Source organism: Rattus norvegicus, chromosome 8 (genome assembly GCF_021556685.1).
Source record: "Rattus norvegicus strain SHRSP/BbbUtx chromosome 8, alternate assembly SHRSP_T2T, whole genome shotgun sequence".
NCBI lineage: Eukaryota > Metazoa > Chordata > Mammalia > Rodentia > Muridae > Rattus > Rattus norvegicus.
This window is the reverse complement of record NC_141541.1, coordinates 79,074,554-79,091,576: the sequence shown is the minus strand read 5'-3', so window position 1 is coordinate 79,091,576 and position 17,023 is coordinate 79,074,554. Positions and strand designations below refer to the sequence as shown.

At 41.8% G+C, this 17,023-nt stretch overlaps 1 protein-coding gene across 1 annotated transcript in view; it reads right to left on the bottom strand.

Annotated features, from left to right (window-relative positions):
* Positions 1–11,008, bottom strand: part of Adam10 (ADAM metallopeptidase domain 10) — a 125,055-nt gene extending 114,047 nt beyond the window's left edge. The window contains 1 exon segment of the mRNA NM_019254.1: positions 10,747–11,008. Within this exon segment, the coding sequence (NP_062127.1) occupies positions 10,747–10,801 (55 nt within the window). The 5' untranslated portion in view covers positions 10,802–11,008.
* Between the last annotated feature and the right edge of the window lie 6,015 nt (positions 11,009–17,023).

The following is a 17,023-nucleotide window of genomic DNA, read 5'->3' as shown; positions in this document are numbered from 1 at the left end:
ATTTCAATACATCCATTTTTTAAAAATAAGCTAGACTCTTATAAATAAAATAATAAAGATAGCTCAATCAGAAGTGAAGTTAAGTAACCCTTTCACAATTACAAACTAAATCAATTGCACAGGGCACAAAATATGAATGACTAAAATCCACTGACTATTCTATTTCTACGAATGACTAAAATCCACTGACTATTCTATTTCTACCATTTACTTAAGAAATTAAGTATTAAAATTCCAAAATGGAATATGTATATATATATATATATACTCATATATATGAATACACACACACACACAATGCTGATACCTGAAATTTTCATATACTTTCAAATAAATACCACCAATACAGATGGTAATCTTCATAAAAGACTAAGGCTTTCAACCTACCTACATTATTCTTCCACACAGATGCAAGAAATTCCAGCCACCACTTCCACTGCTGCTGTACCTCTATCTTACGTTTCAGCCTACGCCCATACCCATGGGATTGCTTCCCATCCATGTCATACTTGGCTGGCAATCACGACTCTGTAGCTTACTCTACACATGAGGAAAAAACACTCTTGGATTACTAAGATATTTGTACTACTACATGGGAAAAATCAGATTATAGGTCACCAGGGAAATTAAACATCTTGACCAAAATAAAGTTAAAATTTGTGTGTACAAATGACTACCTACCTCCAAGGCTAGCAGCCAAATGGTTCTGGATTAATGTATTTAATCCTTATTATTGTCCACTTGAAATTCGGATAATATACTGTATTAATGGGAAGGTATACATCTAATGTACTGCAAGAATATTTCACTTTAACAAAAATCATCATGACATTTAGCTTTACATAATGAAGCTATTTCCATAACACTGTAGACAGACAGCAATTCAAAGGCTATTTCACTAAACTACAACCTTGCTTAATGAAAATGCCTATGTAACATGAACTCGCAAATCCACTCCACTCACCAAGCAATGTTGTTTTGTGGGTTTTTTAACTTTATTTAATATTGTGTGTATGATGTGTACATGTACGTAGAGAGTATGGGAATGCAGGCACACATGAATGTGCATGGCAGATGAGAAAGGACAGCTTTTGGGAGTTGGTCACCTCCCTTCACTGTGGATTCACGACACAGCTTATCAGGCTTTTTCTTAAACCTGCTGAGCCATTTCACCAGCACTAATTCTGCAATTTTAATAAAACATTTATTATAAATATTGATGTGAGCTACACTCTGTGCTAGGTCCTAAAACATATAAACTAAGAATAAAGTCAGGGATGAGTAGATAGCTTGTTGATAAAGTGTTCGCCACATTAACATGAGAACCCCAGAACACATGTAAAAAGCTTGTAAGCTTAGTGCTGGGGAAGCAGAGACAAGCAAATTGCTGTGACTCACTGGTCAGACAGCCAGCCTAGCCCACTTAGTAAACTCCAAGCCCCAGTGAGGTTTCATTCATTCATACATACATACATACATACATACATACATACATACATACACACACACACACACACACACCCATGCACACGCCTAGATTTTGCATATGACAGAAAACAGTTATCTTAGTGTGGCTTATTTTCTTAACATGACAACCTCCAGTTCTACCAATTTTCCTGCAAATTTGGTTATTCTTTACAGCTGAATTAAACTGCATTGTGTATAAATAATAAATTCCTTTACCCATTCATCTGTTGATGGTCTTTTAGGTTGATATATGCTATTATTACAAAAAGTCAAAAGTTCAAATGTTTGTGTGACTCTGTGCCTCTAATCATCATTAATGTAAACAAAGACATGGGAAGATATTTGTGGAACTATTGTTCCTCAAATAGTATACAGCCATTTGCCTAAACTTTAAAGATAATCCTGTTCTCCCCATCTTGAAATAGAAAGTTTACAAGCTGAACCTAACAGAGTACCAGACATAGTCTAAAATCTTAGAGGTTAATTCCAACAAGATAAATCAGTAACAAATATGGAGGCTAAAGAGATAGTTCAGAGATGGGATAGTTCAGAGATACATTAACAGTTTAAAATATGAGGACTTGGGTTCAGTTCCTAGTACCTACCAAGTGGCTCACAACCATCTCTAACTCCAGTCCCAGGAGATCTGATAACTTCTTTTGGCCTTCACAGGCACCAGATATACACATGGTGCATATACATACATGCAGGCAAACGCTGATACATATAAAATAAAATTACTTTGTAAAAATGTGTTCGTGTATCTTCAAAGCTAATCACTCCCCTCTTTCCAAATATATTAGACTCCTATCATCTAACTCTCTAGAACAATACTTGCCAAATTACCAGTCACAGAGAACTGAAGAGCAATGCAAACTCTTAAGCGTCCCCAGGAAGAAGCGTGGTAGTATTAAGTCACAGACTATGATATCCACCCCTATCTTCTATCTAGAATCAAAATCTCAAAAGACAATTTCAACTTCAACAACTTAGGTCCTCAAAAGTTTACAGAGTCACTCTCTATTGTAAAAAACTTCTAAGATCTCATTTCAACAGTAAAGCCCTCAGTATATTTTGTTAGTTTAACTTGAAACATTTGCCAAATTTTACCAGTGCTTTTTCCCGTGTATATGTGTGTGCACATAAGGGAGGGAGGGGAAGGGAAGGAGGGAGAGGGGGGAGGAGAGAGAGAGAGAGAGTGTGTGTGTGTGTGTTGGGGGCGGGCAATATATAGGACAATTTAGGGAATTGGTTCACTCCTCTACCATGTAAGTCCCAGGGATCACACTCAGGTTTTCAGGTTTAATGGCAGTGCCTTTACCTGCTGAGTCAGCTTGACAGTTTTTACTTTTAAAATCTTTTTTTCTATAATATCTACTCTAACCTGAGACTAAGTCACACAATTCACCAAGTGCCTAACGTATTCCTCATTGTAGTACATCCCAATCATTCAATATGAAGACCAACTGCATTCCATAATAGTCCATCCCAGTAATGGCCCAAAATATGAATAATGCAAGTCCAGGTCCTTACGGCCTAGCTAGCATTTCTCCCGATTGCCATTTAAAACTCAAAGATCATACTATTTTCCCCAACTAGTGTTTGAAATGGTGAGTTCACAATTTGCATATAACCAGATATACCAGGCAATCTAGAACCAAAGAAATTAATTCCAACATGTTAAATTAAGAAATTAAAAAACAACTGTGTCTCCTCAAACCTAATTTCTAAATCTGCATGCATCATCATGCTTTACCTCACACACTGTCCCAGCTAGTTAGGTGACGTCTTCACCAAATTTCACTTCACTTGTAACTACAATACATAACTGAAACTAGATGCTTACATCCTGGCATTTCCTCCCCTCTGACAAACTTAGTATTTTTACTTTTCTTCTCAAACTGTGGCATCAAAACTCCATCTAATTATAGATACCCAATAATCCTGGTTCTCATTGGACACCTTGCTTATTATTTAGCTAGATCTGTAGTAGGTTCAGGATGAATTCTTTCTGTAGCAAAGGGAGAGCACATTATCTGAAACTATTCTCATATGCATTTCTGCAACCTACCTAGATCAGAACTATGCCCACAAGTACTAACCCAAGGCAGTCTCACTGTTGGAGAATAACTAGAGATCCAACTAGTAGAAATTATTGCAGCTTTTCCACTATGGTTGACATTGATTGCTTCATTGTCCCTAATATAAAAATTGACAATGGGGGATGGGGACAGAGGATGGGGGAAATGGCTCTGTAAAAATGCTAGTCCAAACATTGGGACCTGAACATAAATGACCAGCAGACAGATGCAAATCTGAGAACTGATGCTCATACCTATAATTCCTCTATTAGTGCGTACAGACAGGCTCCTGGTATAAATCCCAGGAACTCTCTGGACAGCTGGCTTAGCTAAAAAGGCAAACTTCTACTTCAGTCAGAGACCCTACTCTGGCTATTGTGGTGAACACAATACAGGATGGCACCCAAAATCCTTCTCTGGCCTCTGCAAAGTGCTTACAAAAACATAATTACATGCATATATCATATATATTAAACTAATTAATAAATAACCTTTAAAAACACTGGCATCTGGGTTAGTCAGAATTACCACTGATAGGTTATTTTCCAGAACAAGCCAACTCTGTATACGTATGGTCTGAGTACAACTTATAGGAATCAGTTCTTTCCTTCCATTGTGTGTATTCTGGGGATCAGATTCAAGTTCTCAGACTTGACGACAGGCACTTTTATCCATCTGAACCATCTTGCTGACCCCAAGTCAACTTTTTACAATTTCATGGGAGAAGCATTAGCAAGTATTAAATAAATTAACTCTTCCTTAAACAACAACAAAATTTTAAACAACCTTGAGGCTCTACCCAACCTTACTACATGGAGTTGCCTAGTGAAAAGCAGACTAACTACAAATCAGCTCCTGCTATTTAAGGTCTCTGCCTCAGTGATTCTGAGCTTGGGGCTCCAACTTGAAAAAACCATGTACTTTTCTGTCTACAGGCTTTCCTACTCTACAATATATCTCTCCAATTAATAGTTGCACAACCTATCACTAAAAGGCATCAATTGAGATTACCTTTGTCCAGCTCTCAAACAGTCTCCATATGTGCAAACTATATTATTGGGATTAACACAGATTTATTTTAAGACAGACCTTTGCAAAACCATATGCCCACATGATGGCATATACCTGTAAATCCCACTGCTATAGTCCCAAGAGCTCAGTCTAGGAGTCTTAAGCCATATTGGGCAACTCAGTAATTATGTCCTACATGTATCAACAAAAAGACAAAACAAACAAACACCCCACCAACATCAGCAAATTTTTCCTAAACATTATAATTAAAACACTGAGCTGTGGGTGCATCTCAGTAGTAGAGCATTAATAATGACCTGGATTCAGTCTCCAACACCAAAGAGAGAAAAAGAGTCGGGGTGGGGAGTTAACTTTACCTGACCCTACTATAATCCTAGCTACTCAAACTACTGAGAGAGAAAGATTGCAAGTTCAGGGCTTGTCTGGGCTACATAGAGTTCAAGGCCACCCTGGTCAACTTAGTGAGACCTTGTCTCAAAATTAATCATAAAGAAAGAACAGTGAAAGCCTAACAATCTGAGTTCAGTTCCCAGAACCCATAAAGTAGAACTTCCAGAAGGCCCCCTGACCTGAATAAGTGTGCTGCAGCATATGCATGCAAACAAGTATGTGCACATATACACACAAAGTAAATAAATAATTTTTAAAAGTTCAAATATTAAAAGAGGGTTGGAACATAAGTCTCAGTATTAGAACGCTTTCCTTGCAGGAGCAAGGCTGTTCAATTCTCTATGCTGAGGGAAAAAAAGGTAAAAAGGGAAACTAGAAATGCAACTTTAATATAAACAAAAGAATAAAAACTAGAATAACAGTGTTACTATAGCACAGCTCTTACAGTAAATAAAACAAATATCGGAGCTTCTACTGTCTAGCTTCTACTGAGTTTCCTTTAAGTAGAGAAAATACATTTCCTCAATTCACAGTTTATATTACTACAGGGAATATTACAATAAGTATTATTACAATAAACATTTAAAAGTATGTGTTTCCTATCAATAATCTAGTAAATTAGTTTAAAGCTACAGTATTCACCATTCAGACTCAGGACATGATCTGTCTATTACTAGATGAATGAGCAGAGTTTTTGTTAAACCTTCCAGGTTATTCATGGGTTTTCTTTCCATTCTATCCTTCTCACTTCAACTAACACATTAGTACCATATCTCAATAGTTCAGAAACTACAAAGTGACCTCAGCAGTAAACGCTACAAAGCCAAACATACATTTAAAAAGATAAAACTACCAAAGGTAATCTACTTTCTCCCACAGAAGAATCAGAATTTCCACTGTACAGGCAAGTGTTAAGTATGTTGTCTTAGTTTTCTCAGAGGGAGAAGCTAGAAACTAGTTTAAGTTGACAACCTGGCTAGGTATGATGGCACACATCTGTAATACCAATACTCCAAAAGAAGAGGCAGGAGCAGTAAGAACTCCAGGCTAGCACAGACTATGTGGCAATTCAAGGCCAACATGGGCTTCATGATAAGAAGCCTGACTCCCACTCCCGACCCCCTAGAAATAACATCCTCAAATTTCACAAGAAAACCAGGAAACCTAAACGCATTTTAGAAAGCTATTATCTAGGGGCTGAAGGGATGGCCTAGTGATTCAGAGCACTGGATGCTCTTCCAGAGGACTCAGGTTTGATTCCTAGCACCAAACATGATAGTTAACAACTGTAATTCCAGTTCTAGAGGAATCTACCAAGCACACATGTGGTACACAGACATACATGTAAGCAAAACGCCCATACACATAAATCTTTTTTTTAAAGGGAGATTTTTTTCAAAAAAAAAAAAAAAAGGCAGAAAGTTGTGGGGTTCTTTGTGTTCTTTGAGACAAGGTCTCATTGTGTAGCTCTGGCTATCCTGGAACTCATTGTGTAGACCAGGCTGGCCTCAAGACTCAAAGTTTCATCTGTTTCTGCCTCCTGCGTGCTAGGATTAAAACTATATGCCACCACAGCCAGAAGAAAGTTTTTAGATAGTCTGACATGGTAGAGTTCACCTGTAATACCAACATTAGGTAAACTGAGGCAGGAAACTATAAATTTAAGAACAGTGTGAGCCACACACTGAAACTCTGTTTCCAAAAGGAAAAGAAAAAAGGAAAGAAAAGAAAAACAAAACTTAAAGACAGATATAGAGGTACATAGAAAGGAGTGGCTTAAAACTTTAACCTTTGAGATTTCTCTTGCTTTGAGGTAAGTCAGGCCTATTGGTACAGATCTGTAGTCCCAACTACTCAGGCTACCAAGCTCCAGGTCAGCCTAGGACTTAGTAAGGAGGCCCTGTCTAAAACAAAAAGTTTGGGGGCAGGGGAGACTAGAAATGTAGTTCAGTAGTAGAGTATTTGCCCAGCATTTGGGAGACCTCAGATCTAACCTCTACTACCCGAAATAAAACGAAAATCAACTGGCCTCTGTTTGGATATTTCACCACTTAGCAGATACTAGAAAAGTTATCCCTTTAAGCCTACATTTAATTTTCATACATATTTAAAGGAGAAACTCCTAAACACTATTAAGTCAATGATGTACTCCTCCACCCAACCCTTTGGATTACAATGCTTAGGAAAAAAGAGATCCAATAATATGCAATATGTGAAGGTATGGAACAAGTTATTAGAAGCACATCAAAAACAAAGGAGTGCCTGCCCGCCATGCCCAGTCCCCTCATCCCTGCCAACAGGGTTCCTGCACTGACACAAGAGATACTGCTAATGCTGGGGATGACTTGAACTTGGCCTTGTTTAGGTGACACAGTGTACTGGAGTTTCAAACTCTAGTTGTAAAAAGATAAAAAGTTAAAGCTCCTTTGAGTCGATGACAAAGAGATGACAAAAAGTATCTTCTCATACTCCTACTTGCCACAGAAAAAACAGTGAAGAGTTAAAGCTTAAACCTTGATATTTTAAATTCCTTAGGCTAAGTATCCAAAAAGTTTGTTTCTGTAGAATGTGTATCATACAAAGCATTTACACTGATTTTTAAATTAAAATACACACACACACACACACACACACACACACACACACACACACACACCCCACTTACCAAGGTTCATTACATGGATGACTTCTTCAAGCCAAACATTAGAGGATTAATTTGTTGGTATAACTAATACCTTCTGAGTTCTTAAGCACACAAAATAATTTTTCTTTTCCTTTTTTTTTTTTTTTTTGATTTTCAAGACAAAGTTTCTGGAACTCTGTAGACCAGGTTGGCCTTGAACTCAGTGATCTGTCTGCCTCTGCCCCTGCCCCTGCCTCCCACATGCTGTGATCAAAGGTGTGCTTTACCACTGCCCATAAAATAATTTTTCAAAAGAAAGACTAACTTTTTCTATGCTTAAAGGTAACAGTTAGCCCTACATAAAGGCCTGTACCTACAGTCCCAGCTACCAGGAAGGCCAAAGGATAAGTTGGGTCCAAGAGTCAGAGTCTAGAAACAGTCAGTTGGCATCTCAAAAAAAAAAAAAAAAAAAAAAAAAAAAAAAAAAAAAACAACCACATACATAAAAATTCTTTAGCTAATCAGGACAGTGGCAATAAGTTCCTAACATGTGTCCAAATAACATGTGTGAGTAAGGGCATGAGGAACCATGGTGTGCATGTGCATGTAAGAAAGAAACAATTTTCAGGAGTTGATTCTCTCAACTAAAGGATAGGGAATAGAATTCAGATAGTCAGGCTTGGGGTTGGGGATTTAGCTCAGCGGTAGAGCGCTTGCCTAGGAGGTGCCAAGACCCTGGGTTCGGTCCCCAGCTCCGAAAAAAAGAAAAAAAAAAAAAAAAAAAAAAAACAACCAGATAGTCAGGCTTTCAAAGCCAATGCTCCCATCTGAGCCATTTTGCTAGGCCTCAAATAACTTTTAGAAGCATTTTGTACACATGTTTGGGTACTTCCATACAGACATTTCATAAACTCTAAAACCGTCACAGTATATTTCTACAAATTCGACATTGACCAGGACATCTACTAATAGAGAAGGGAAAACGAGGAAAGTTTGTTTTCATGTTTAAGCGTTTTATTGCCTCCTTCCAGCTTCCCACCCCTCACATTACGTGCAGTGAGAGAAACATTCACACACAACAGTGATCAGCAAACAGGCAAGATGAAAGCGACCAACAGTTTAGTTCGCCTGAACATGGTTCATACCTTAAAGTTGCCTATACTGCTACAACCATTTACCTTTCCAATGCAGTAAAGCCATTATCTACTAAGCTTGAACATACACTAGCCTAAAGCATCACAAAAGTGTATTAACTTAGCTACACATAGTTCAGATCCGATAAAAACAGCATAGAGTTACAAGTAAACATAGGAGGGTTTTAGGGCCTTAAACTGGGCAGCTGAATCCAAAGCTTTGCATGGCCTTGCTAGGCAACTGCCACTGGGCTACATTCCACAGCCCAAAATTATAAATATACCTATATATTCAAGTATTACAATTTTGAAATGCGTAAGTGAAAACATTGGGGTTTTTTTTTTAAGTTTTTAACAGAAGCACAACAAAAATTGGCCTTTGAATCATTACCTAGTGCAGAAAAAGACTCCAAAGATCTGAATAAAAATCTTCACCCTCAATGATTATGCTGTTAATTTACTTTTTCCCCTAAACAACAGGCTACATTGGTTTTAGTTTTCCTTAATAAAAGGCATTTTATATCACTACTTATCTAAGTGTTTACGTTAGTTTTAATTACCTCATAGAGAACAGTGTCTAATTCCTGACCATAATCACTAAAAGTGAAAACAGCCAACCAGGGCTATAAGCCACGCTACCAAAATACAAATGTTAAATAAAGAGGCTCTTTACAAACGGTCTGTAACCTGGTTCTTAGAAACAAAAACAAAACAAAAAAATCAAGCATCTATTAGTGGCTGTCATCTAAAATGTGTGCTTAATAAATGAATAGTACACATGACAACAGATACTAGGTACACAAACCAACTTCAGAGTAAGCAGAAAGCCGGACAAAAATAGGCTGGGCCCTGCAGTTTAAGTCAATAAGACAAAAGGATGAACACAGACAATACACTACAGAAAACACTAGGATATTTTCTAAAGTATCAAGTTAGACGACTGACAACCATCCAAAACACCCCTGGAAGTTTTCCGGGTTTTCTTTTTGTTTTGTTTCCAATTCAATGCTTTTAAGCTAAGCTTTATCCGAATACCTGGGTGGCAAATCAGCTTACCAAAGGTAAAGCACTTTCTCATAGGAACAAAATAATCATGCGACCTCTCCTAGGAAACACTGGGAATGAAATATCGCTGTATCTCAAACCCGAAGCGTCAGGAAACTTTAAGCAACTGTGAACGCCAATTTGCAGGGGGAGGGAGCACAGCTCTGACAATCCTCTGACTACGCGGTACATCTGCTCCACCTGAGAGTTTAAGAAAACTCTGCAAGTTGGATAGCCCAGGAAGGGTTGGTCTTGCTTCTCTAGGGGACTCAAATCAAACAGACAGACAGATCGAAGAGCATCCTAAAACGGCTTGCTATCCTCCTCAGTCAACTAAGCCTTGCCCCGGGGAGACAGAAGACAGAAGACAGACAGACAGACAGACAGACAGACAGACAGACAGACACACACACACACACACACACACACACACACACACACACACCCTCCGGAGCGCTGGCTGCCAACACTCCGAAAAGATCACGATGAGGAGGGAAGGCGCTCGGGTGGGACACGCACACCGGCGCCCGCCCCGGGTCCGCTCCAGATCGCCCCGCTCGCTCGCTTCCAGAACAATGCAAGCGCCGCGCTGCCAACCTCGCAAGTTGCTGCGAGTCTGCGCGGTCCCGGAGCTCGGACCGGGGCAGGGTTAAGGTGGCTGCGGAGCGCGCGAGGGCGGCTGGCCTGGGCTCCGCGGCTCCCGGGAAAGCGGCGCGAGAAGCTAGGCAGGCAGGGCCGCCGGGCCGTGGGGGCGGGGAAGGCCTGGCCCGGGGCTCCGCAGCCTGCTCCGGCCGCCGCCGGCGGGAGCGCGGTCCGGGCGCGCGAGGGACAATAGCGCGCGGGGAGCGCGGCTCGGGGTCGGCTGAGGCGAGCTGAGAGCTGACAGAAGCTGAGGAGACCTGACACGCGCGGCCCGGCTCTGCGACGCTGCGCTCGGCCGACCGCCGCTCCTCCGCCGCCCGGGGTAGTGTCTCACCTCCCAGCCCCGCCGCCCAGGAGAGGAGCAGAATTAACACTGTCGGCAACACCATCTTCCGCGGCCGCCGCCTCCTCACGGGTTAACCGCGGTGCATCGATCCTGAGGGAGCCGCGACCGGCGCTGGGTCCCGACGAGCCTCCCCGGCAGTGGCACCGGCGAAGCGCCTCCCTCTCGCTCCACTTCAGGGGCCCAGCCGCGCGCCCTACTCCGCCAAAACAGGGCCCTCCCTCCCCCTCGGCCTCTTCCTTCCTCCCTTCCCCGCTTCCCGGCCCTCGCTCTTCGCCTGGTCTCAGCCCCTTCCCTGAGCCGCGGCCCTCCGCCTCCTTTCTCGCCACGTGACGCATCCGTACCCAATGCACTCGCGAGGCCGCGCCCCTGCCTCCCGCCCCGCCCTGCTCCCACAGGCGCCCCGGGATGGTGCGCATGCGTGCCAAGGCGAGCGCCCCGGCCGCTAGGCCCGGCCGCTGCTTCCTGTCCGCTGCCGGCGAGCAGGGATTGGCCTTGGAGGGCGGGGCTACGGGAAGACCCGCCCACCGCCCCGGGCGGGAGCGCTCTTTTCTCGGTGAAAGTGCTACCTGGTTCTACCAGCTGTTAGGGGCTGTCGCTGGGGCTCACACCCTAGCCCGAAGCTCTCAAGCAGGGCTTTCGGCTTCTTTGCCTCCAGAAAACGAGAGGTTTTCCTTGCTTCTCTATCTGCCTCTCTCGAAGCTCTGCATCTGCCAAGTAAACAAAAGCAGTCGCAGCAAGCCCTGTTTTTAGCCGCGATGCACAGCTCTGGTGGGAACATACGGGAAAAGATCCAACAGGAAGAAAGGATACCCAAAGGGGTAGTTTCGTGAACCACTAACAAATGTATGTCACCTACTAGGCCTTAGCCATGATAAAAAGCCGGTGGTCCTTAGTCTCCAGCTCAGAAAAATGCCCTTTTGTTAGTCTGTCTCCCTCATACCGCCTTTATGACAACTTCTACAAAACCGATATTTGGCTTCTCATTTACTTACTTTGATTCTTTATTCTTGTATTCACGAACTACAACTTTAGGGGTAATGGGGGAGGGATTTGTAAGGGTGGGACTGAAAGGAGGGGGAGCTGCGATCTGGATGTAAAGCGAATAAATGAAAAAAAAAAGAACTACAACTTCATTATAAGAATAAATCGCAAACCTTTTACTCCTGCCCTATATATTTTCTACAACCTACATTGTTAAGTCGAATGTGGTTTTTAAATTAAACAGAAATAAAGACGAGTATACTTTTCCCACCCCATCTCCTATCTCTCACCTAATGTATCCTAGGCTGTTCTTTGAGTCTTTGTGGGGCCAAGGATAAACTTGAACTTCTGACTCTTCTGCCTCCCATCTTCCACCTTCCATTCCCCATCGTCCGTGCACCATCAGACCTTGTTTAAGGAGTATATTTATTTTAATTGTTTTGCTTCACTTTACTAAACTCAATACTACAGTCAGAAGTTCCCACATCATCATGATTGTCCTGTCCATTCGCTTCTACTGAAGTATATGAAATCAACATAGACTAACTGAATGTCGTTTTTTTCTTTTTCCTTTTTTAAAGTATCTACTCTTAGGAAAGTTGCCTGTAGACATGTTGCTTTTCACATGTGCTTTCTATTTCTCTCTTACATACTCGATGTTATAGAAGTTTTGAGGTTTTGAGTTATTAATCCATCTCTGTCTTCCAGAGGACCTGAGTTCAATTCCCAGCAATCACATGGTGGCTCACAGCCATCTGTAGTGGGATCTGATACCCTCTTGTGGTGCGCCTGAAAACAGCTACAGTGTACTCATATTAATCCACCTCTGTAACAAGTTTGATGTTAGGCAGTATTGTTTATAAACAATTCTAATAATCTTAGCCAAAGATCATTTTCTTTTTAAATTCAAAGAAATCACTGGATTTTACATCCAAGATGCTGTTTCTTTCCTTTAAAAAACAGGATAGCACTACACTCCCTCATAATGAGTGATATTTTCATGTCACGAGTTTGGGCTATCGCTTTGCTTAACGTCTTCGTTCCATTCCTAGCACTTCACAAGTGGAGAGGAAAGTGATAAGGTCTGCATCAATGCATTCATCACAGACCTACTTGAGTTTGACTTCCATCCCTGCCTCCTTAAAGCTGATAGACTTTGGCAAGGCTATTTCAAAATTCTTTGTAACCTCAACATTTCCCTTGTAAAATGAAAATTGCCTTTTGGAACTATGTTGATGGATTAAATTCAGTTCACTTAACATTGTAAAGCAATTACAAGTTCCTAGCAGATAATAATCGTTATATGCTGAATAAAGTGGATAAATACAACTTCCTTCCTCAAACAAATATCTAATCTAGTAGAAAGCAGTGATTCCTTGATTTTTAGCTCTCGCTCTAAAGAGAAGGAGAGGGAGGGGGAGAGGGGGGTACATGACCCATAATAATAAGCATGTGGAGGTCAAAGAAGAACTTTATGGAATCATCTCTCTCGACCTTCATTTGTGTTCCAAGTGACTCAAATCATCAGGTCTGTGCAGCCCACCTGCTCCAAGAATTACTTGGAGCAGCATTGTTACTTCGTCAATAATGACGATTCTGATGCTATCAGAAACAGTTTTGTTTGTTTTGCTTTCTGTTAACATCTAGCCCATAAAAAAAAATCCTTAAGTTACAATAATGAGACATTTCCTTAATAAACAAGTGCCATATATGATATCTCAGGCAAGCAATATTAAAGAAAAGTGCTTGCTACACGGACCTAAGACCAATATTGGCCGTGTGGCAGAGGACAACCTCGAATCTCTGATTGTTTTGCTGCTAATCCTGAGAGTTGGAACTACATGCATATGCAGCTAGGAATCAAGTGTGGGGCTGCGTGCATGCTAAGCCCGCACTCTACAACTGAACTCCAACCCCCAACTCAACATTTACCTTTCATTTTTCAAACTCAGGGATACATCCCATTCCTCTTCTCTGATAATAGCATCTCCATTCTCTCAGGAACCAGAACTAAGTAGAATCAGGTGGCTAGAGAGCTGGCTCAGTGCCTCCACATCCGTGGCTGCTCTCCAGAGGACCCGGAGTTCAATTCCTAGCATCCACATGACAGTTCACAACTGTCAATGACTCGGTTACAGGCTATAAGACTCCTTCTTTGGTCCATGAGGGCAGCAGGTAATCACATGATACACAGACATGCACGCAAAACTCTTATACACATAAAACAAAAATAAATGTTTTATTTTTTTCTTTAAAGTAGAATTGGCTAAGAGACTTACATGGTCACCCATGGTCAGTCACCAAGTCATACTGAGTCTTCGCTTACTCATAGCCTTCAACCTTCCCTCTCTGCTCTCACTCTGGTTTATACAATGTCTCTTGTCTAACCACATACAGGACTAGCCCATCTCCCTTCTCCAATTTCTCCTGCTTTCCAACTTCACTTTAAGGCATAGCAATTTGATGCCACCTCACCATTTCTAAAGACACTCTTGCTGTGAGCCACCAAACATCTGTTGGTTGCCAATGCCAGTAGACGTGTTCAGTTCTTATCTTACCACACCTCCCGGATATTTGAGACTTTAGTGTCAAAAACAGTGTTCTCTGGGACTTTGTTCTCTCCTTGCTCTCCTCCTAGCACTGAACTGTGTTTCTGTCTTTGTCTTCCCTGGGGCTTTCTTCTCTCTAACTCTTAGATATTATTGGTCCTAGTGGTTTTGTTTCTTATCCTTCACTGCCCTGGTTACTTCTTTTTACCCTCATGTGACTGCGATTGGGTTGTAAACTTCATGGAAACAGAGCCTGGGGGCTGCCTTGTTCTGGGTTCTTCTCTGCTTCTTAGCATTTAGTCACCTAGTTTTCCTTGTCCTCTATCCCAAACCCCAGCCCTGTCTATGTCTTAGTCGCACCACTTCCCTAAACAAGTGCTCTTGGCTAAGGTTGAAGTCATCTAGTCCAAGGGGCTGGAGTAATGGCTCAATGTTTAAGAGCACTGGTTGTTCGTCAGAGGACCTGGGTTCAATTCCCAGTCCCCATGTGGTGGCTTAAAACAATCTGTAACTCTAATAACAGGGCCTCTGATATCGTCTTCTGGCTTCTGGGGGTACCAGGAATACATGTGCACAGACATATATGCAAGCAGAACACCTGTACACATGAAATAATAATAAAGTTAATCCTTTTTTTAAAGGACATTTAAGTCTCAGTTTCCTGATCTACAGAATTGGAGACTAGTGCTGCCTACCACAATTGAAATAAGTCAACAGGTATAAAGCAGGACGGTGGTGGCACACACCTTTAGTCCCAACACTCGAGGAGCAGAGGCAGGCGGATCTCTAAGTTTTGGGCCAGCCTTGTCTACAGAGTGAGTTCCAGGACAGTCAAGGATGCACAGAAAAAAAAACCTGTTTTGAAAAACCAAAAGATAAGTAAATGAAAATAATAATTTAAGAAACAGGTGCAAAGCACCAAGACAAATGCACAGCACACAGTGAGCATTATAAAACTCTAGACAAATCTATTAAAATTACATGTATGATATTTGTTCACTACCTCTTCCCTCATGCTATATGGCCAGGCCACACCTCGAACAATAATTTCCAATTTACCCTACCCCTATCAACCTCCTCAAACCTTCTAAGCTCCAATCCCAATAGGTCATCAAGTCTGGGTTTTTTTGTTTTTTTTGTTTTTGTTTTTGTTTTGTCAGGCCTGGGAACTGAACCCAGGGCCTGGTATGTAGCATTCTACCACTGAGCTACAACCCAACCCATAACTTTTCTTCCCTGGAAATACAGCTCAGTGGAGGTTTGTCTAGTGTGCATGAGATCCTAAGTCCAATTTAGCACCAGTGGTGGTGGAGGAGTTAATGAAATAAAAGAAACAAGGGCAGAATCAGAGTAACAGGAGCTGACATTCGTAAGGAAATGGAAGTTTAAATAACTTAAAGTAATCCAACCAAAGTCAGAAGCTCTTGAGTGGCAGAGCCAACCGCCAAGGTTTGATTTGTCTGGAGAACGGGCTGGCTTTAATCAGCACAGTGTGCCACCATCGAACAGCAGTTAGCTTCCCAAACACACACCACTTCCCACTTCAACACCTTTGCACATGTTCTACCCTCCAGAAGGAGTGCCTCTCCCACATGTTCTACAGAATGAGGCTCTGAAAATCCCCTCGGTGATTCATTTCTCAATACACTTTTTTGGTTTGAATTTTACTTTTCATGTAAAAGAAGAATTTGGGGCGGGGCATAAAATACACTTCTAGAGACTAATGAAATACGCTGTTTACAACTACAGGCATTTAAAAGTACCAGTGTCGGGGTTGGGGATTTAGCTCAGTGGTAGAGCGCTTGCCTAGGAAGCGCAAGGCCCTGGGTTCGGTCCCCAGCTCCGGGGGGAGGGGGGGGGGAGAACCAAAGGGAAAAAAAAAAAAAAAGTACCAGTGTCCGGGCTGCATGTAGATCACCAGCAGGGGTTCTTGCTTAGCATGCATAAGACTTTCCAACACCGGGGTGGGGGTGGGGGATGGGGACTGAGTATCCATTCCCTTTTAAATGCACAGAGACAGACTGGTGATATGGTGTGCTGACTGGCTTTTTTTTTTTTTTTTTTTTTTTTTTTTCTTGTCACCTTGACACAAGCTAAGGTCCTGTTGGAAGAGAGAACAAGCCTGCAGTCCATTTCCTGGATATTGGTGTGGGAGGCTCCAGCTCATTTGGTCATACCACACCTAGGCTTGGGGTCCCTGGGGTTTTTTCAGAGGGCTGGCTGAGCGAGACATGGGAAAGGCAAGCCAGTAAGCAGAGTTCTTCCTCTGCGTCAGGTTCCTGCTTCCTGCTTCCAGGTTCTTGCCCTGAGTCTGTTCATCCAGTGATGGACTGTGATGTGGACATATAAGTGAAATAAACCTTTCCCTCCTAAGTGCTTATAGTCATGGTGTTTTATCACAGCAGCAGAAACCCTAAAACATATGGCTAAGGTTTTTCCCCAAAATCCTTACTAAGTTCTCTACTAGAAAGAATCACCATCTATGTACCTCTAATATAGACTTATCAAACTGTAATGTTTATGTTTATTTAAATACCTGCCCTGGGTTCAATGTACTGTAGTAACCTAGCATATGCAATACTCTGGATTTGGTCCCCAGGCTGCAAAAATAAATCAAATATTCTCTCTCTCTCTCTCTCTCTCTCTCTCTCTCTCTCTCTCTCTCTCTCTGTGTGTGTGTGTGTGTGTGTGTGTGTGTGTGTGTGTGTGTGTGTGTGTTAACCCAGGAGCTGTCA